This window comes from Aquarana catesbeiana, linkage group LG09 (assembly GCF_042186555.1).
Source record: "Aquarana catesbeiana isolate 2022-GZ linkage group LG09, ASM4218655v1, whole genome shotgun sequence".
Lineage (NCBI taxonomy): Eukaryota > Metazoa > Chordata > Amphibia > Anura > Ranidae > Aquarana > Aquarana catesbeiana.
This window is the reverse complement of record NC_133332.1, coordinates 119,696,950-119,718,298: the sequence shown is the minus strand read 5'-3', so window position 1 is coordinate 119,718,298 and position 21,349 is coordinate 119,696,950. Positions and strand designations below refer to the sequence as shown.

The 21,349-nt window shown below is 46.3% G+C and overlaps 1 protein-coding gene across 4 annotated transcripts in view; it reads right to left on the bottom strand.

Annotated features, from left to right (window-relative positions):
• Positions 1-21,349, bottom strand: part of LOC141108025 (integrator complex subunit 6-like) — a 182,606-nt gene that overhangs the window by 96,480 nt on the left and 64,777 nt on the right. For all 4 annotated transcript variants that reach the window (XR_012235996.1, XM_073599200.1, XM_073599201.1 and 1 more), the window contains exon 3: positions 13,718-13,867. Coding sequence is in view for 3 of the 4 variants with exons in the window: in XM_073599200.1 (XP_073455301.1) it covers positions 13,718-13,867 (150 nt within the window). In the remaining variant the exon portion in view is untranslated. The remainder of the gene's footprint in view (positions 1-13,717; positions 13,868-21,349) is intronic.

Genomic DNA, 21,349 nt, shown 5'->3' with positions numbered 1-21,349 from the left:
GAGAACTGCAGCAGTCTTCCCCCCACTCGAGCGATTGGGGGCACCCCTTCATGAAGAGGCCTTAGTGTCTTGTCTAGAAGACTTCTTCCCCCAGGACTTCTTTTGTCCCTGGGGTTGACTCTTGTTTCTTGCCCCAGACGGAGGAGGCCGTTGTGACTGCCTGGAGGCTGATGCCCCTGGTGCTGGGGAAAGAGTCCGTTTGAAAGAGGGACGCTTACTCCTCTTCTTAACAGGTGAGAGTGCTTTTCCCACAAGAGATTCTCTTGATATAGTTATCCAAGTCTTCGCCAAACAACCTTGCACTACGAAAAGGAAACCCAGCCAAGAGCTTCTTACATGGTGCTTCGGCTGACCAATTTCTCAACCATAAGATTCTACGCATATGCACCAACCCAAGTGAAAGGCGAGAGGTTTGCAAGATAGAATCTCTGATGGCGTCAACAACATAACATAAGGCCGCTGGAAGATTAGCAAACCCCTGGGCCTGTTGTTCAGCTAATACTTTGATGACCTGCTTAACATGGTCTCCTAAGTATTGACAGACTCCAATCGCTGCTACTGCAGGTTGAGCCACTGATCCTGCTAAGGAAAAAACATCCTTTAATAAGGACTCAATTTTTTTATCCACAGAATCCCTGAGCATCTGAACATTGTCTACAGGACAAGTCAGGCTACTATTAATAGAGGAAATGGCCGCATCAATGGCCGGCATTCCCCACATCTTAATAAATTTTTCTTCCATAGGATAAAGCGTAGAAAACCTTTTCGGCGGAAGAAATCGTTTATCTGGGTGATCCCACTCAGCATAAAGAAGCTTTTCAAATAAACAATGAACAGGAAAAGCATGCGCTGTTTGAGAAGGTTTCAGCGACCCCAAAGAAGATGAAGATTCCTTAACAGATTCAGGTACGGGCAACTTAAATGTGGAGCGGACAAATCTGTAAGGATCTGTACTAAGACTTTCTCCTCTTGGGAAGTCGCAGAGGGTCCCACTCCACCTGATTCCTCAGAAGAGGAATCATCCGTCCCATCCTGATCCTCTGAAAGGGATTCATCTCCTTTATCCCAGAGCTCCTCTGTCTGAGGGTCTTGGGAAACAGAGGAAGGCCTAGTGCATTTTCTTCCACTGAGTGAAGATGTAATCACGGCCATTAATCTTTCATCTAAACCAGTAATGGTTGAGGAAAAAACCTCTTGTGTAATGTATACAGGGGCTGAAGTGCCGAAGCAGGTACAGCACCTGACCCCAATGGCTCTCCCTGGCTAGCCGTCCCTGGCCCCTCAGGGGGGGAGGGTGTAGCAGACAGGGGGTCCTCAGAACCTGACCGAGATCCCCTAGTGTCTCTGGCTCTGGGGTTACTTTAACCTCTTCTACCCATAGTGCAAAGCAACAAGGTGTGAGGTATCCAAAAATGAACACTGACTGCTGAGCGATGTAGTCCGGCAAAGCCCTGCTACCAAATGCCCAGTCTGGTGTTACCTTAGTAAATGCAGCCTAGGAGAATGCCTGTGTTTCACCTTACATGCGACGGTGAGCTCTGTGTCCCTCCAAGGCTCAGAGCACCTGTAAAGTGTGCTTTAAATAGCCATGCTTTCTGGCACTGTGGGCGTCTGAGCACGCTGATGCTGTGCTGACGTCCCGCCCCACCCCGCGTTTTTTTGAAAAAACGAGCGCTTCCCACGCAAGCTGACCCTTCCTGACAAGCATAGAGGAAGGCTGGGGGTGGAGGAAGAAAGAAGGAGGCCGGCAGTGATGGGGCCTGCATTGCAATGGGGCCTGGCGGCGGCAGCGGCGGTGTCAGTGCGGTGAGAAAACCCCCCATCCACCCCCATCCATCCTGCCTGGAGCCGGTCGAAAGAGCCTGTGCAGCGCCGAACGCTGAGACAGAAAACAGCATGAGAAGGTATGTGCTCTTGGCAGCCCCCGGTGCTCACAATAGGCATAGCATGCATTTACCTTAAAGGAGAAAACCCACTAGAATTTAAAAATTCTGTGGAATCTCCTCTTACCTTATCCAGCCGCAGGATTCTGTATACACAGACCCAATCTTCACGTCTCATGGTGGGCTCCGTTTGAAAAAACCGTCAGAGACTGGGGCCTCCTACAAATGGGGGGATCCACAGTTCTGGCCCTGTAAAGCACCCAGCCAGAAATTAGGAGGTTTAAAGCCATTTTCTGATCTGCAGGGTCCAGCTCTCTAAAAAGAGAAGAGTTACAGGTAAAACCTCGTTTCTTCGGACACGAGGCCCGGGTACCATCCAATTCGGCCATGAAAAGACACTTTGAATGGATCCGGTTCGCCTGGCTTGCCCCAGTATAGGATATCAGGATATTCCCTTTGGAGCTTCAGCACAGGACATCTTTACACGTCCAACACCTAAGACACTGGCGAAAAAACTGAGGTATCCCTGGAAGGGGAGGGATTATATAGGGGGTTGAACTTCCTGATTAGGGTGTGACCAGTGTCCAATACCTAGTGGTACCTACATAACCCATCAGTTATTACTGTGGCTCTGTGTCCCGTGATGTCCGAGAAAGAAATATGCATAACTTGACATTAGGCAATTTTCTGGGGATTTTTATCTTACTCTTACTTTCCTAACAACATATGAGTTGCCTGACTCCATCTGCTTTTTTCCTTCTCAAATGTATTGTTTGTTGTCTGATCTAAAGTGGTTATAAAGCCCAAGCATTCTTTGCATTAAGGTAAATAATGTTCAGGTAGTAACACCCCCCTTACACTTACCCGAGCCCTCAATCCATCCAGCACTGTGCCAGTCTGCTGCTCTTCTCTCCCCTCACCTCCTGGTCTCACAGGGTTTGCTGAGGCAGCAGTCAATCAAAGCCAGTGACAAGGGAGTTGGGGGCGGGGCCGAGTGCCGATGTCAGTCTATAGATGCAGACAGCAAGACTAGGGAGCAAGCTTGCACAAGTGCCCCCAGTATGGGGGAACTCACTAGAGAGGAGGATCCAGGAGTGCCGGCAGGGGACCGAAGAGGAGGTTTGGGGCCGCTCCGTGCAGTTCCATTGCAGAGCAGTTAAATATAAACCGGTTTGCTACGTTTAACCACTTATGGGCCAGCCGCGGTCATTATACGCCAGTACTTTGACGTAGAATACCAGTGTTATGGCAGCAGATAGGAAGAAAGTGACCCAATTTTTTTTTTGTAAGGACAGTGTAAAAATAAAAAGTAAAAAAAATAAGAATAAAAAAAAATAAATAAATAAAAAAATTTAAAGTGCCCCGTCCTGCCGAGCTTGCGCCCGCATATGAAAACGGTGTTAAAACCACATGTGAGGTATCGCCACGATCGTTACAGCGAGAGCAATAATTCTAGCAAAAGACCTCCTCTGTAACTCAAAACGGGTAACTTGTAGAAATTTTTAAACGTCGCCTATGGAGATTTTTAAGGGTCAAAGTTTGTCGCTATTCCACGAGCGGGCGCAATTCTGAAGCATGATATGTTGGGTATCAATCTACTATTGTTACATTATCTTTCACAATGTAAAAAAAAATTGGGCTAACTTTACTGTTGTCTTATATTTTAATAAAAAAAAAAGCCTCGAAAAGCCTGTTTTAGCCTCAAGCGTTATCACACAAACAGCAACAGCAGAAATGCAGAGACTGACGCATCCCCCTCCCTCTGCATTTGTGCTGCTGGTCTATGGAAAGTTCTCTGAGCCAAGACAAGCTGCAGTTATGAAGCAACCGTCGCCTGTCTGTTAGCACAGATAGCAATAAAAACTTGGAAGGTGTTTAAGTCCCTCCCTTCTCTATCCTTCAGTTATACTTTGCATGCATTCAACAGCAATTCATACTATGCATTCAAAACATTATTTGAATTAATTGCCTGCCCTTTATATCCCTTTACAGGCAGTCCCCGAGTTACGAATGAATGATTTTGTATAGCGCTACAAATGTGAACTAAATCGCCTCAACTAAACTAAAACACCTCAAGTTACGAACGACTCCTACTTACGAACGGCCTCAAATGCCGGCCACTTGTGCTCCACGCTGGTCCTGGATATCTCCGAGCACCGCCGGACACATCCCACACTGCAGTACTACATGTACTGCATGGCCAGAAGAGCCCCAGATAACATAACAAGCACCCGGAACATCCCACATCCATGCACAGAGACGTTACACTTACAAATGCAGTGTTCCGACCGGAAGTTACACTTACAAATGCAGTGTTGCGACTTACGAACAACTTCGACTTACAAACAGACTTACAGTCCCTATTGTGTTCGTAACTCGGGGACTTCCTGTACTTTAACCGCTTGCTGACCGTCCACCGCAGTTACACTGCGGCAGAATGGCACAGGCAGGCGAATCGCCGTCATTGTACGGCGGTATCATAGACGGGCACTAGGGGGCTTATGCGCACCGCCGGAGGTGCACGCCCCCTGCTCGCCCCCGGGGCCGATGCGAGTGCCTGGCGGTCTCGATCACCGCGGGGTTCCCGCGATTGCTCGGGGCACACAGAGAAGCAGGAGCTGTGTGTGTAAACACACAGTTTCCGGTTCTCTGAGGGGAGAACTGACAGATCCTCTGTTCATACAGACTATGAACAGGCGATCTGTTATCTCCCCTGCACAGTCCACATGCCCCTTCAGTTAGAACACTTCCTAGGACACACATTAATCCCTTCACTGCCCCCTAGTGTTAACCCCTTCACTGCAAGTGACATTTTTACAGTAATCAATGCATTTTTAATCGCACCGATCGCTGTATTGATGCCAATTGTCCCAAAAATGTGTCAAAATTGTCCGACGTGTCCGCCATAATGTCGCAGTCACGATAAAAAGCACTGATCACCGCCATTACTAGTAAAAAAAAAATATATATATTAATAAAAATGCCATAAAATAAATCTCCTATTTTGTAGACGCTATAACTTTTGCGCAAACCAATCAATATACTCTTATTGTGATTTTTTTTACCAAAAATATGTAGAAGAATACATATCGACCTAAACTGAGGGGGAAAAAAATTTTTTTTTTTATATTTTTTGGGGATATTTATTATAGCAAAAAGTAAAAAATAATGCGTTTTTTTCAAAATTGTCATTCTTTCTTTGTTTATAGCGCAAAAAATAAAAACCACAGAGGTGATCAAATGCCAGAAAAAGAAAGCTCTATTTGTGGGGGAAAAAGGACGTCGATTTTGTTTGGGAGCCATGTCGCACGACTGCGCAATTGTCAGTTAAAGCGCCGCAGTGCTCTGGTCTTTGGCCAGCCAAATGGTACGGGGCTGAAGCGGTTAAAAGGCAACTAACTAAATACAAACATTTTCTAATTAATACAAGGTCATGACCAGTCACTACTGTCAAACAGGTACAACTGATTGGATATGGATGGAACATTTGTTTTACTGACAAGCTTATCGCTGAGCTTTCTCCTCCAATCAGCAAGCTCCATTTGTTGGAATCACAGCAGTGAATGAGCTAAAGTTGGCTTGGCCAGCAGCACTGCCAACTGCTTTCTTAGTCTGAATGCGGGACAGAGAATACCAGGAGGCCTATGCAGAGACCAGTTGAGGTACTATTTAAAAAACATTTAACCACTTAAGGACCGAGCCTCTGAGACTTGGCGTTTACAAATCAGGTTTTTTTGCTAGAAAATCACTTAAAAAAAACAAAACAATATATAATGTTTTGGGGGTTCTAACACCCTAGAGAATAAAATGGCAAAACTTTCTATCATACCATATTTGCGCAGCTGTCTTACAAGCGCACTTTTTTTTGAAAAAATACACTTTTTTGCATTAAAAAATAAAACAGTAAAGTTAGCCCAATTTTTTTATATTGTGAAAGACGATGTTACGGCCGAGTAAATGGATACCAAATATGTCACGCTTCAAAATTGCACCTGCTCATGGAATGGCAACAAACTTTTAGCCTTAAAAATCTCCATATGTTAAAAAAATTCTACAGGTTGCATGTTTTGAGTTACAGAGGAGGTTTAGGGCTAAAATTATTGCTCTCGCTTTAACGATCGCAGTGATACCTCACATTTGTGGTTTGAACACCGTTTTCATATGCAGGCACTACTCACATATGCGTTCGCTTCTGCACGCGAGCTTGGTGGAAAAGGGCGCATTAAAAAAAAATATACATTTTTTCTTGTTTATTTTACACTGTTCTTTTAGAAAAAAAAAAAAAAAAAAGTGTCACTTTTATTCCTATTACAATGAATGTAAACATCCCTTGTAATAGAAAAAAAAAAGCATGACAGGACCTCTTAAATATGAGATCTGGGGTCAAAAAAGACCTGAGATCTCATATTTACACTAAAATGCAATTAAATAATTTAGAAAAAAAATGTTGTTTTGAAAAAAAAAAAAAAAAAAAAAAAAGGCCCTTTAAGAGCTGTGGGCGGAGGTGACATTTTGACATCACTTCTGCCCTGCAATGGTATGGAGCTGGGTGGGGGCCATTTTCCCCTCACTCAGCTCCATACCCAACAGTGAAGAGTATCCGATAGCCTCTGCCACTTCCGGCAGCTCCGCTAAGTGGCGGGAAGCCCCCTCCCGCCACCAATAAAAGCGATCTTACGGCGAATCCGCCCCAAAGACCACTTTTATCTGAAATAGGACCGCTCACTGAAGAAGAGGATACCAGGGTTATGGCAGCTAGCTGCTACCATAACAATGTTCCTCTTTAAAGTGCCGACGTATATCACAGTAAGCTGGTCCGGAAGTGATTAAAGTGGATGTAAACCTTCACATATACCCAGTGAAGTGAACAGCCTCAGATGATACACAGGGATGAAACAAATCTCCCTACATAATTTTACATGCATAACTGCTGTCTTCATATTTATTTATCCTTTAGAAAGTTCAGATGGTGTTAGGAGATTTTCTCTTCCTGTTTAGCACTGCAGTGAAGCCTGGGCATACAGCCAAGACAGCTGATTGGAGGAAAGGCACACACCCCCTCTCCTCATAGGTATAAACTTTCAGTTCTTTGCGTTGAATCGTTCAGCACGCTGCTAATCTATTTATAGCATCCTCTCCAACACAAAACTCAGGCTGCATTCATCTTCTGTGTTGGAGAGCTTGTCAGAAGTTCTCATGCTGATAACAGAGGAACGGGGCAGGAGAAAGCTACGGGACATAGGGCTTTGAAGAGAGATAAGAAAACACCGTAGTTATATATGTGTCCAGCTCAAATTTCATGAATTGGGTTTACATCCACTTTATGCTTCATGCACACGGGACGTTGTTCAACCTCTCCTGAACGATTTAACTTGACAGCTAGAAACTTGCACCTACAAACGGCCGTTTAGCCGCATTTACATGCCGCGTTTAGTTGTTTTTTGCGTCTAGAAGCGTTTGAAAAAAAAAATTTTTTTTTCAAAATAGTTAATTAAAAACGCCTGTAAAAGAAATGCGGCTAAACGCGAGTTACCACATTTGGTGTTTGAAATGCCTCTAAACACAGCTTCTGAACGCATTTTTTTGGTTTTCAAAAAAATTGCCTAGAAACTACTATAAACAAACCTGTGTACATGTACAGATAACAGAGGAGAGTTCCCAACTGCTCCTAAACGTCAGTTTACCAGCAGCAGTGTACATGAGGCCTAAAAGTTATTTTAACCTTTCTGTCCTTTGGTTTCCAAATTACATTATGCTAAAGCTTTTGCATAGTTTAAATGCTACAAATGTATCAAAATACCAAAGGAAATACAACATAGATGACATCATATCACGCACAACTAACCAATGCAAATCACACAAACAGGTAAATTGTATGTATAGCCAAATATTTGGTATAGACTATTGAAGGGTTAGAACCCCTGTCAATTTTTTTTTTATTGCCGTCAGTGCCCTCCCTAGGTAGATCCACCTTCTCTATTTGTCCTGTTGACCACTGTCACTAAGACCGCAAGTAATAGGGACGTCCTAAAGCAGTGCCAAACATGAGGGGTGGGACAACGAAAAATTCCACAGCTAACACAAGAGCCAACCAGGTAAAAGGAGCTCAACCTGAACAAGCTGGAGCCCAACCTGAACAATACCCTTTCAAGAGGGAATAGACCCTCTAAACAGCAGCCTGCAAAACCTTGCAGCCAAAAGAGGCATCCATAGATACCAACACATCCACTTTGTAGAACGTTGTGAAAGTGTACACCGACGACCAAGTGACCTCCTTGCAAACTTGCGCAATGGACGCCTTATGACAGAAGGCCCCTAGAAGCACTAAGCGCCCGAGAAGAATGCGCCATAACAGGGAAAGGAGGAACCCTATCCCTGACAGAATAGGCCAGAGGCATGATCTGTCTGATTCATCCAGAAATGCTTGCAGAAGAAGCAGACTGCCCCTTTTTTGGCCGTGATCACAGTGAGTCTGACCTCCAAAAAGACTCAGTGTCTGCCAAATACACCGATTCCCCCAAGCAACATTCAGGGCAGAGAAGGCAAATTCCTTAGGATGTGTTGACCAAGGACACAAGGAAGGCAACACAATGTCCTTATTAAAATAGAAATCCGAGGAAGGAACGATGGAAAAGGGCGAAGAAACACCTTAACCTTGTGTACACTGGGTAAGGTGTACGACAAGATAACGCTACAATTTCTGATACCCTGCGAGCAGAGGTGATGGTCACCAAGAGGCCACCTTCCGAGACAGAGTAAGCAGTGGAATCTCCAGAATATTTTTAGAGAGAGGCTTCTGGAGAATCAAAATCACCAAGTTCAGATCCCACGGCGGTAGAAGAGACCACACCGGTGGAAACAGACGTTGAACCCCTTAAATAAAAAAAGGTACACACCAGGGAGTGCGAGACCAGGGGACACTGTAGAAGACAACCCAGGCTGACACCTGGCCCTTGATGGTACTTTCCTGCTCAACCCCCCCGTGAAGGGAGGTTGGAAACGGAGCCACCGAGAAAGAACGAGGATGAAAGCCCAGTGACTCACACCAGGATATATGTGCTTCCACATCCGGAGGTAGACTCCCTAGCCATCAGCGTCAGAACTGCAGCACCTGGCTCATCACAGCCAGGCCATTAAAACTAGCGACTCTAAAGCAGTATGACAATGCCAATAGAATGACTGGAATCCCTGCGGCCGTGATCCTGCACAAAAGCCACAGCAGAAGCTGGAGAGGAGGAAAGGCGTAGAGCAAACGTTACCGGCCCCATGGGCCACTAGAGCGATTGAGGTGCCCACCAGAGGATCCCGTGACCTTGCCGGAAACCTTGGTACTGTCCTGTTGAGCCAGGACACAAACAGATCTACCTCAGGAGAGCCCCACCGGAAAAATATCTGATGAAACACGGCCCAGTGAAGGGCCCACCCCGTGGTCCAACCCTAGTTGACTGAGGCATCTGCCTGTTAGTATTCCACTCCTGGAATGCATACGTCAGAAGGCCGGAACGAGATGTACTGCCCATCGGAGGATAATGGCAACTGCCAGCACCCTATTTGGCCCGCCCAGGTGATTGAAATAAGCCACCACCGTTGCATAGTCCAACTGGACCGGAACCGGGAGCCCCCAAAGTCGATCCGTCCATGATCCAGACATAGTCTGATCGCTTGAAGTTCCAGGATATTGCTCAGTAGTCCAGATTCCACCAGCGTCCAACGACCCTGAGCAGAGCTCAGTCCCAGGACATCTCCCCACACGGACAGACTGGCATTGGTGGTCACCCTGTTCAATACAAGGGGAGAAAGGATTTACCCCACCGAAGAATCGGAGAGCAAAGCCACCAGACCAGGGAAACTCTGGTTTCCTGGCTCAGCCGAATCAGATTATCCAGAAACCTCGGGAACTTGTCCCATTATGCCAGGATCTCCCTAAAGGGAGCTTGTATGGAACTGTGCAAATGGAATCGCCTCAAAAAAGGTAGATACCATCAGACCCAACACCAACATGCAGATCCACAGGGAGGCCCACCTGCTGGACAACAGTAAATGAAAAACGCAGCATGCAACTTCTGGACTTTGTCCAGAGGAAGAAACACTCTGGTCAGAGCTGAAGCCCAGGTCAGGCTCAGATAATGCAATGTTCTGGAAGGGGCCAAAGCAGACTTCAGATAGTATAGAAGCCAACTGAAATCTGTCAAGGTCTGTATAGGAGCTAGTTTGCCCTTTGGGGTAGTCAAGAACTCGCAGATGATCATTCAGGCAGCCCAGGACCACAAACCCCCACTGACGTAACCACACCAGATCCGGGGCCAACACCTCATGAACACCCGAGAAGTGGTGGCAAGACCAAAGGGCAACACCACGTGCTGATAATACTCAGCACCCACAGAAAAACGGAGGAAGTGCTGGAGTCGGGCATAGTGGAATGCGCAAGTAAGCATTCGTGATCTCGATAGAAACCAAAAAGTCCCCATGATGAAGGGGTGCCACCGCCATGCAGATGGACTCCATCCTGAAATTCTGTATCCACACAAGGTAGGTCAGGGCCTTGAGGTCCAGAATTGGACGTACCTCCATCTTTTGGACTGTGAACAGGTTTGAATAAAACCCCTGAAACTGTTCCCGACATGGGATCCAGGACAATCACACTCTGAAGCAACAGGGCTTCCACAGCCCCACAAGCAGAACAGCAAACGGTCCATCGACAGACGCACATTGAAAGCAAAAAAACCTTTTTGGGGAACAAGGTCCAGAAAATTATCTTGTAACCGGACAAAATCAAGACGCGTAATGATGTCATCCAGGGTAGCCCCCACAATACATGTCTAAGCACCACTGCAGAAACAGAGCGCTGAGCAACCAGGGGAATTGCAGCCAAGAGGCATAGCAGACAAACTGCAGTGCCTAGACCAACAGGTCTACCAATGCAGCAAAGGCAGGGGGATTCTGCTCTCCCTCCAGGTATGTCAGCTGGTTCTTTAGAAGCCAGAGATTTTTCTATTGGAAACGTGGTTGCCTTGCGCAGCCTAGAGACAAGGGTCCACTACTGGTGGAACAGTCCACTTCTGAAGAGGGACTCCTCAAAGGAGTACCTCACAGAAAGCGTTTTTGGAAGCACAAAGGAGACTTTGGACACTCCCAGTCTTCATGGACAAATTTGGCAAAATAAGAGGGATAAGGGAACGCTTTTGCCACGCAAGACGGCTTATGAGTGCCAAAGGGACCCTCTGCCGCAGCCACCGATGCATCCCCCCCACCTTGAAAGGTTCCCGCACAGATGTAATAAGTGCGACAACCAGCTCCTTCCTTTTTGTGCACCACTGCAGTTGTGGAGGAATCATCCTCACTCCCTGAAAGGACAGGGAGCGTGGCCACCAACCCCGCAAGGTGGGCCATGTCCGTGGTGAAACAACCAGATATAGGATCGTTTGAGACAGAGGTAGGGGAAGGCGGGGGGTGCCATTTACTAGGCTATATGCCTAAGCACCACCACAAAAAACTCAGGAGGGGGCCACCAACTGAGACCCCCACTGCCCGAGGTCCACACAGGGGACACTGACCGAGGGCCTGCACAGGGGGTGCCGGACGCCGCCCACATGAGGTACCACTGAGGCCCCTCACAGGAGGCCGAGGCCCCACACAGGGAGCACCCACACCGGGCCCACCTAAAGGACCCCCAAAAGGAGGTTGCCTCAGAGCCCCCACAGCGCTGCCCCTCTGGTAGGAGGCGGCCACGAGGCCTAGCAGGCCGCAAAAGCTTTTTGGCCGCCTGCCGCAAGTGTGCGGCCTGCGGGGGGGGGGCCGGACCAATCCGAGCTGCTGAATGGAGGGTGAATACCCAAAAAAGAAGCGGCAGCCCCCGCCTCCCGCCCTGGGGCCAGCCACCCAGCACCCGGTCAGTAGGCCGCAAAGCCGTGGCCTAAATTTTCGGCCGCCTGCCGAGACCCACAAGGGGGGGGTTAATGGACCGATCCGAGCTGCTGCACGGAGGGCGGACACCCAAAAACGGAAAGTGGCGGCCTCCGCCGCAAAGTCCCCCAAACGCGTCCGGTCACCCGCTTCCTAGGCCCAGCCACTGCAGCAGGTGAGCCCAAGGAATACCCCCAGTAGTAAACCCGAGGGTGGAAAGCGAAGCCATGAGGAACACTGCGACTCAGGCTGAGACCCGGTCGTATGCGACCTCTCGAGATGTTTAACTCGTAGGGTCAGCCCCCGTCCAGTGGGGCTATGTCGCGGCCGACCTAGCACGTAGTTGCAGTCTGCACGCGCTTACTAGCCAGACTGGGGAGACCACTGGATCTTAGTGTCCAGCCTGTCGCCCAGCCCAGCAGTTGATTGTAGATCTGACTGGAGAAAAAAACAGGAAAAAAGAAAATAAACAAAAAAATTACCAGGACTAGAGATCCCAATAGGGAACTAGGTCCTTACTCCTGAGTAGGCAAAAAAAAACTGAAGGCCTATAGCAGAGAGGGGGTGTATACCACGTAGGACTGCCCATAGGCGTAGCCAAGTCTTTTTTTCTGCCTAGTGTCCTACTCCTGTAGGGGGGGGTATAACCCTATAGTTCTGAATAATGGAGCGCTGTGTCTGTCAATGAACGAAAGAGAAAAAGGTTTTGGTTATACATACACGTTCAATTTTGAAAAAAAATTTTTATTTATTATAATGGGAAATAAGTTAAAGCGGGATTCCGGCCGTAAAAAAAAAAAAAATTTAAAGTCAGCAGCTACCTGTCCTGGGTGCCCGCGATGTCGGCCGCCCGAGGCCAACCCGTCCCTTGGCTCTCGGGTCCCGGCAGCGCCATCCTAAGGGAAACAGGCAGTGGAGCCTTACAGCTTCACTGCTCGTTTCCTACTGCGCATGCGCAAGTCGCGCAGCGCTTTGTGAATGGGACGCGATGTGTTGTGGGACACACACAGTTCCCATAACACACCGCGCCCCATTCCCCAGAAGACAACGGGGGGAGGAGAAGAGACAACATCACCGCGGCGTAGGAAGAGGCAGATTAGGAAGACTGCCTAGCAACAGCCATTTCACGTAAGTAAAAAAAATTTTTTTTTTCTTTTCCTCCATTTTTTAGGTATTTTTTTGTGCAATTTTTTCAGGGTGGACCTCCACTTTAAAGCCTTCGTAAGGTTTATGCGGGAAATCCACTTTAAAGTGGTTGTAAACTCCATTCGTTAAATTTGACCTAAGCACGGCTATCTGTAGTGTTTACTTATCTCTCTTCAAAGCTCTAAGTGCTGTTTCTCTCTGGTGCTTCGTTCCTCCGTTATCAGCATGAGTCCCTTCTGACAAGTTTTTCAACACACGAGATAACAGTAGCTGAAAATGTTTGTCGGGGGAGGGAGCTTGTCTATTCACAATTCAGCTCTGTATGTTCCTTCATTCATCTGCCTATGTGGAGGGGGTGTGTCCCTTTCCTCTAATCAGCCCTCACACAGTGTAAATCCAGTATCCCCACCCACCCCTATGTGCTGCTGAAAGAGGAAAAGAGGAAGAGAGATTTGTAACACAATATGCACTTTCCAAAGAGTGTAGAAAGGGGAAAACAGATATACAAGTAAAAATGATGTAGGGAGATTGGTTTCATATCCGTGTATCATCTGAGGGTATTCACTTCACTGGGTATATGTGAGGGTTTACAAGCACTTTAAGGCTAGGTTGACTCCAGTGGCCTTTGTCTACCCTATGCTGCAATCACTCTCTCAACAAGGTCACCACCCCACCAGGAGAAGAAATTTCAATTCAACAGAACAGCATCCAACATTTTGACCTTCCCAACTCGGCACTGAAATCTAGCTAAAAGGCAGAGTTTTTTTTTTTTATATATTACATACCTGTCCATAGTTATCAATTGCAGACACCAAACGATTTAAATTGAGTAAGTCAAATGAAGATCTTAGTGCCTGGCCAAGAGTAGTGAGTCCTGTAGCTTGAAGGTTCTTCAACTCATTCATAAAGGTTGCATGATTCTCCTTCCAACCAGCCTGTGGATGAATGGATGAGTTAGTAAAAAGAAAAAAAATCATGCTTTTGCTTGAATAAATTATTTAAAGGCCACATAAAATAGGTGCAATGCCTCACATTTAGTAATGATACAGCTTTGTAAAAGGTATTATAAGCTAAATATACAATTGCAATTTGTGACTATCTGACAAGGAGTCTCAATTTACAGGTAGCCCAGGAAGACAAGAAATTAAGATAAAACGCACAAGCTATATGTAATCTGATCCTAGGGAATCCCTATACAACTATCTATATGAATTATTTCTGCATATCTTCTGTATAAACATCTTTCTAGAGCTTCCCTTTTCTCCTCCACATTAAAGCAGTAGTAAACAGTGGCCGGTTAAAAAAAAAAAAAACACTTGTAAGGCAATTGTATAATGTATTAGTATGCATCGCTTGGAGCAAAGCCATCCAGTCGCACACTGTCGCCACAGAGGCCTTTTCCGGTCTTTCTTCCGGGTTCGAGCGCTTCGGCTCTGTGATTGGCTGGAGCCGCGATGACGGCACTCCCACGCATGCACGTGGGAGCCCTCGGTTCCGATGCAAGTTTAACCACCTCGCACCCTCGCTATAGCCGAATGACAGCTACAGTGCGGGCCTTAATTGCCGGGAGGCCGTCAAAAGACGCTCTCGCCTTTGCACGCTCATCGCGGGTGCACATCAGGGAAAATTTGTGATATCCGTGTCCCTTGGACACAGCCAATCACAGATCAGGGTAAATGACCAATGACATTGGCCATTTACCACGTGATCAGCGTGTCCACTGAGAGATGATCTCAAATGTAAACATTCGAGATCATCTCTCATTGACAGCTCTCGCGACTCACACAGAGACCGCTTGTGAGGAGGGAGAGGATCTGTGCTGCAGCAAGAGTCATTTATTTTATATACACGACAAGTCGCCTCCCGTTCTGTACAATGGAACCATTCTAATCGGGTTCCTGTACTTCTTTTGGGGCGACTTGTATAGACTTCTATACAGAAGTTGTTTTGCAAGTCGCCGTGGTAGTCGTGTGCAGGTCGCCTCGGTGAGGCGACCTGCAAGTCGTGCCGCCCCTAGTGTGAACCGAGCCTTACAGCACCGCCACCAAAAGCCCCAACCCTTCCTTGGCTACCAGGAGGAAATCATCACTGCCCTATTATTCCTGAACGGCACACCAGAAAACATTTGATACAATGTTATTAGTAGACTCTCCGAACGACTAACTGGCCAAAAATGTCAGAAAAAAACGTAAGGTGTGTACCAGTGGAGGAGTTGAAGAGACACCTCCTATTATTGTCCCCAGTGTCCTTCCCAACCAGGCCTCTGCATAGGTGACCGTTTCCGCCTATACCATACTTAGGTAAATTATTAGTGAAGTATGGTAAACATAATCCTCAGTTCCTGCCATTTACCTTCACACCCCTTATATGTCACTGCATGCTCCGGAACTGACCCTGGACTGTTCGACCATGCTTCTGCCTACCGCTTCTGTACACACCTCTGCCTGTTCTGGAACTGACCCTGAACTGTTGGAACATGTTTTTTGCCTGCATCTTGGACTGATCTTGTACCCTGCTACTGGAGTAGTGGGATTCATAACACAGGGGTCTCACATATGTGAGGGGCTCCAGAATTGTTTTTCTGGATTAAGAAAACTATTTTTTTTTGTTTTCTCATTCCCAGATTAGGGTCTGGAGACCAGAGGCTTCAAAGAGATTTGGGTGGGAGAAGCCTCTACCCCTGTCCCTATTCTGTCCTGAACGAGGCCCTACTGTACAGGCCTGCTGCCTGTAGGACTTACTGCCATCATGCCTCTGCCTGCTACCTGTACTAGGGACCATGTTCCTGCCTGTTGCCAGGACTGATATTTTGGCACTGCTGACAATATCTCTGCCTGCACTGACCCTGGGCTGCATATGGACAGCATCCCTGCCTGCTGCTTGTACTGACTATGGACAGTATACCTGCCTGTTGCCTGGACAATTGCGTTCGCTGTTGCTGACCAAGTCCCTGCATGCTGCCTGGACCCCTGCTATCCTCCTGTGGACAACTGTGCTATTAAAACCACAGGTAATCTTTTGTTTACCCTTTGCTCAGCAGAATGTATTTTGGGGTGTAATTCTTGGTATGTGCATGCTGTGTGTCCCTAGAACACCTGACGGTGTTCCTTGCATGTTGAGCCTCTCTATGTGGCCAGGCTGTGTAAAAGTCTCACACATGTGGTATTGCCATACTCAAGAGTAGCAGAATGTATTTTGGAATGTCATTATTGCTATGTACATGCTATGTGTTGGAAATATCTTATAAATGGAAAACTGTAAAAAAAAAATAAATAAAATTATATATATATATATATATATATATATATATATATATAAACATGTTTAAAAGACTCATTATGCCACATAGATTATACATTGGCGTGTTTGCTTTCCAAAATGGGGTAATCTTGTGGGTGTTTCCATTGTCCTGGTGCTCCGAGGCCTTCAAAAGTGTAATAGGTAGTCAACAAGTTAGATGTGTAATTTATGCTTCTAGAACACCTGATGGTGCTCCCTGCATGTTGGGCCTCTCTATGTGGCTAGGCTGTGAAAAAGTCACACACATGTGGTATCGCCATACTCAGGAGTAGCAGAATGTGTTTTGGGGTGTAGTTGCAAGTATTCATATGCCATGTGTGAGAAATAACCTATTACAATGACAATTTTGTGGGGGAAAAAAAGTCTTAATTTTGCAAAGAACTGTGGGAAAAAATGGCAACTTCAAAAAAACTCACCGTGCCTCTTACTATATACCTTGGAATGTCTACTTTCCAAAAGGGGTCATTTGGGGGGCATTTGTACTTTCCTGGCTTGTTAGGGTCTTAAGAAATGAGATAGGCTGTCAGTACATCAGGTGTGATCAATTTTCAATGATTAGCTCCATAGCTTGTAGGCTCTCTAACATTCACAAGACCAAATAATATCCACCAAGTTGGGTTATTTTTACCAAAGATACAGTGGGGATGGAAAGTATTCAGACCCCCTTACATTTTTCACTCTTTGTTATATTGCATCCATTTTCTAAAATCGTTTAAAAGACTCATTATGCCACATAGATTATACATTGGCGTGTTTGCTTTCCAAAATGGGGTAATCTTGTGGGTGTTTCCATTGTCCTGGTGCTCCGAGGCCTTCAAAAGTGTAATAGGTAGTCAACAAGTTAGATGTGTAATTTATGCTTCTAGAACACCTGATGGTGCTCCCTGCATGTTGGGCCTCTCTATGTGGCTAGGCTGTGAAAAAGTCACACACATGTGGTATCGCCATACTCAGGAGTAGCAGAATGTGTTTTGGGGTGTAGTTGCAAGTATTCATATGCCATGTGTGAGAAATAACCTATTACAATGACAATTTTGTGGGGGAAAAAAAGTCTTAATTTTGCAAAGAACTGTGGGAAAAAATGGCAACTTCAAAAAAACTCACCGTGCCTCTTACTATATACCTTGGAATGTCTACTTTCCAAAAGGGGTCATTTGGGGGGCATTTGTACTTTCCTGGCTTGTTAGGGTCTTAAGAAATGAGATAGGCTGTCAGTACATCAGGTGTGATCAATTTTCAATGATTAGCTCCATAGCTTGTAGGCTCTCTAACATTCACAAGACCAAATAATATCCACCAAGTTGGGTTATTTTTACCAAAGATACAGTGGGGATGGAAAGTATTCAGACCCCCTTACATTTTTCACTCTTTGTTATATTGCATCCATTTTCTAAAATCATTTAAGTTCATTTTTTTCCTCATTAAACGTACACACAGCACCCCATATTGACAGAAAAACACAGAATTGTTGACATTTTTGCAGATTTATTAAAAAAGAAAAACTGAAAGATCACATGGTCCTAAGTATTCAGACCCTTTGCTCAGTATTTAGTAGAAGCACCCTTTTGATCTAATACAGCCATGAGTCTTTTTGGGAAAGATGCAACAAGTTTTTCACACCTGGATTTGGAGATCTTCTGCCATTTCTCCTTGCAGATCCTCTCCAGTTCTGTCAGGTTGGATGGTAAACGTTGGTGGACAGCCATTTTTAGGTCTCTCCAGAGATGCTCAATTGGGTTTAAGTCAGGGCTCTGGCTGGGCCATTCAAGAACAGTCACGGAGTTGTTGTGAAGCCACTCTTTCGTTATTTTAGCTGTGTGCTTGGGGTCATTGTCTTGTTGGAAGGTAAACCTTCGGCCCAGTCTGAGGTCCTGAGCACTCTGGAGAAGGTTTTCATCCAGGATATCCCTGTACTTGGCCGCTTTCATATTTTCCTCAATTGCAACCAGTCGTCCTGTCCCTGCAGCTGAAAAACACCCCCACAACATGATGCTGCCACCACCATGCTTCACTGTTGGGACTGTACTGGACAGGTGCTGAGCAGTGCCTGGTTTTCTCCACACATACCGCTTAGAATTAAAGCCAAAAAGTTCTGTCTTGGTCTCATCAGGCCAGAGAATCTTATTTCTCACGGTCTTGGAGTCCTTCAGGTGTTTTTTTTAGCAAACTCCATGCAGGCTTTCATGTGTCTTGCACTGAGGAGAGGCTTCCATCGGGCCACTCTGCCATAATGCCCCGACTGGTGGAGGGCTGCAGTGATGGTTGACTTTCTACAACTTTCTCCCATCTCCAGACTGCATCTCTGGAGCTCAGCCACAGTGATCTTTGGGTTCTTTTTTACCTCTCTCACCAAGGCTCTTCTCCCTCAATAGCTCAGTTTGGCCGGGCGGCCAGCTCTAGGAAGGGTTCTGGATTTATTATTTATCATTTAAGGATTATGGAGGCCACTGTGCTCTTAGGAACCTTAAGTGCAGCAGAATTTTTTTTGTAACCTTGGCCAGATCTGTGCCTTGCCATAATTCTGTCTCTGAGCTCTGCAGGCAGTTCCTTTGACCTCATGATTCTCATTTGCTCTGACATGCACTGTGAGCTGTAAGGTCTTATATAGACAGGTGTGAGGCTTTCCTAATCAAGTCCAATTAGTATAATCAAACACAGCTGGACTCAAATGAAGGTGTAGAACCATCTCAAGGATGATCAGAAGAAATGGACAGCACCTGAGTTAAATATATGAGTGTCACAGCAAAGGGTCTGAATACTTAGGACCATGTGATATTTCAGTTTTTCTTTTTTAATAAATCTGCAAAAATGTCAACAATTCTGTGTTTTTCTGTCAATATGGGGTGCTGTGTGTACATTAATGAGGAAAAAAATGAACTTAAATGATTTTAGAAAATGGCTGCAATATAACAGAGTGAAAAATTTATGGGGGTCTGAATACTTTCCGTCCCCACTGTATGTAGCAGTATAAATTTTGGCCAAAATTTATGAAGAAAATTAGAGCCCTTTCACACCGACAGCTCGGGGGCATTGGTGGTAAAGCGCCGCTAGTTTTAGCAGCGCTTTACCATTGTTTTAGAGGCGCTTTTCGGCTGCCTTTAACCCCCCCGCTAGCAAGCGAATAAAGGGTTAAAAGCACCAGCAAATCACCGCTGCCCACTGATTTGATGTTAAATGTGATTTAACGAGGCTTAACGCTGTCTCTATTCAAAATCAGTGGTTTCCTTTGGGAGCCCATTTATTTGAATAGAAGTCACACCAGAAGTCGGATCAAGATGATCTGACTTGCGGTGTGACTTGTGTGCTGAGAATCTTAAAAGGGAACCCCGGCAAAATGTAAAAAAAAAAAATAAAAAAAAATAAAAAAAATTGTGTGAGATTTCACCCCCCCAAAGATGATACCAGACCGTTCGGTCTGGTATGGATTTTGAACCCCCCCAAAAAATGGCGTGGGGTTCCTCCTCCCCCCCCCCCCCCCCCAAGATCCATACCAGACCTTTATCTGAACACTTAGCCCGGAAGGGGGGGCGAGCGAGCGCCCCCTCCTGGACCATACCAGGCCACATGCCCTCAATATGGGGGGTGGGTGCTTTGGGGCAAGGGGGCCCTGTGCCCCCCACCCCAAAGCACCTTGTCCCCATGTTGATGAGGACAAGGGCTTCTTCCCGACAACCCTGGCCGGTAGTTGCCGGGGTCTGCGGGCGGGGACTTATCGGAATCTGGAAGCCCCCTTTAACAAGGGGGCCCCCAGATCCTGACACCCCACCCTAGGTGAATGAGTATGGGGTACATGGTACCCCTACTCATTCACCTATAAAAAAAAAGTGGCCCTTGTTAAAGGGGGCTTGCAGATTCCGATAAGCCCCCGCCCGCAGACCCCAACAACCACCGGGCAAGGGTTGTGGGGAAGAGGCCCTTGTCCTCAACATGGGGACAAGGTGTTCTTACATTTTGGCGGGGTTCCCTTTCAAGATTCTCAGCACACAAGTCGGATCATCTTTATCCGATTTCTATTCAAATCAATGGGCTTCCATAGGGAGCCATTAATTTTGAATAGAGACAGAGAAACGCGGCTGAAAGCTAGCACGGCTAAACACGCATTGGCGAAAATGCAAAACACGGATAAAATTGCGTTTTTAACGCCGCTTCTTTCTTGGCATCGGTACTAGCTTTACAGCTCATTTTTTAAAACGCCGTGGGCATGAAGCCTAAATCACAAAAGGAATAAAAGAAGCTCTTTTGGCTATTCTCCTGTAAGTCACAGGAGTGTAGTTCCTTCTGCACTCCTGTGATCTGTTTTTATCTGACAGCGGGCTAAAGTCTGCTGTCGGCTAACATCACTCAGCTGGTCCAGGGTCAGGTTCCACCGAGATGCCTGGACCGACACATGGCTCAGACTCTCAGCGATCCAGAGCAGAGAGCATTGGATCAATGCGGCATCCACCTAGAGGAGTATAAATGTTTGTTTTTTTTCTACGTCTATACAGCTCTTTTAAAGCTTAACACCAGGTTAATCAAATATTGTCCAAGAGGCATATGTATTTTTGTTGCTGACAGTCTGAAGTGGGCAAACCATCTGGGTCCTTCCCACAGTTCTGCTCTGCACAGGACATAAGCAGCATAGTAATGATGTCAAGGCTAATTCTATAAGGTAATAACTGGGTTTGCAAAGTCATTTGGTGAACAAAGTGGATTTATACCCTTTGTGGCTACGGAAGACATATTTAGGTAGAATAATTCATACCAGGAGTTAAGAGTTGTAAAAAGCAGAAGGTTTTTTAGCTTAATGCATATGCATTAAGCTAAAAAAGAAAAAAAAAACTTGTGTGTAGCAGCATCCCCTAATTACTTACCTGAGCCCCATCTTTCTCCAGTGATGTCCGAATGTCTTAGCCGTCCGGGACTCTCCTCCTGATTGGCTGAGACACAGCAGCACCATTGGCTCCCGTGGCTGTTAAAGTCAGTTAGCCAATCAGGGGAGAGAGGGAACGGGGCCGGGTCAGGGATCCATGTCTGAATGAATACACTGCACTGTGACTCGGCTCAGGTTCCCCCACAGCAAGCTGCTGGCTTTGGGGGCACGCGATAGGAGGGAGGGGCCAGGAGCACAGAAGAGG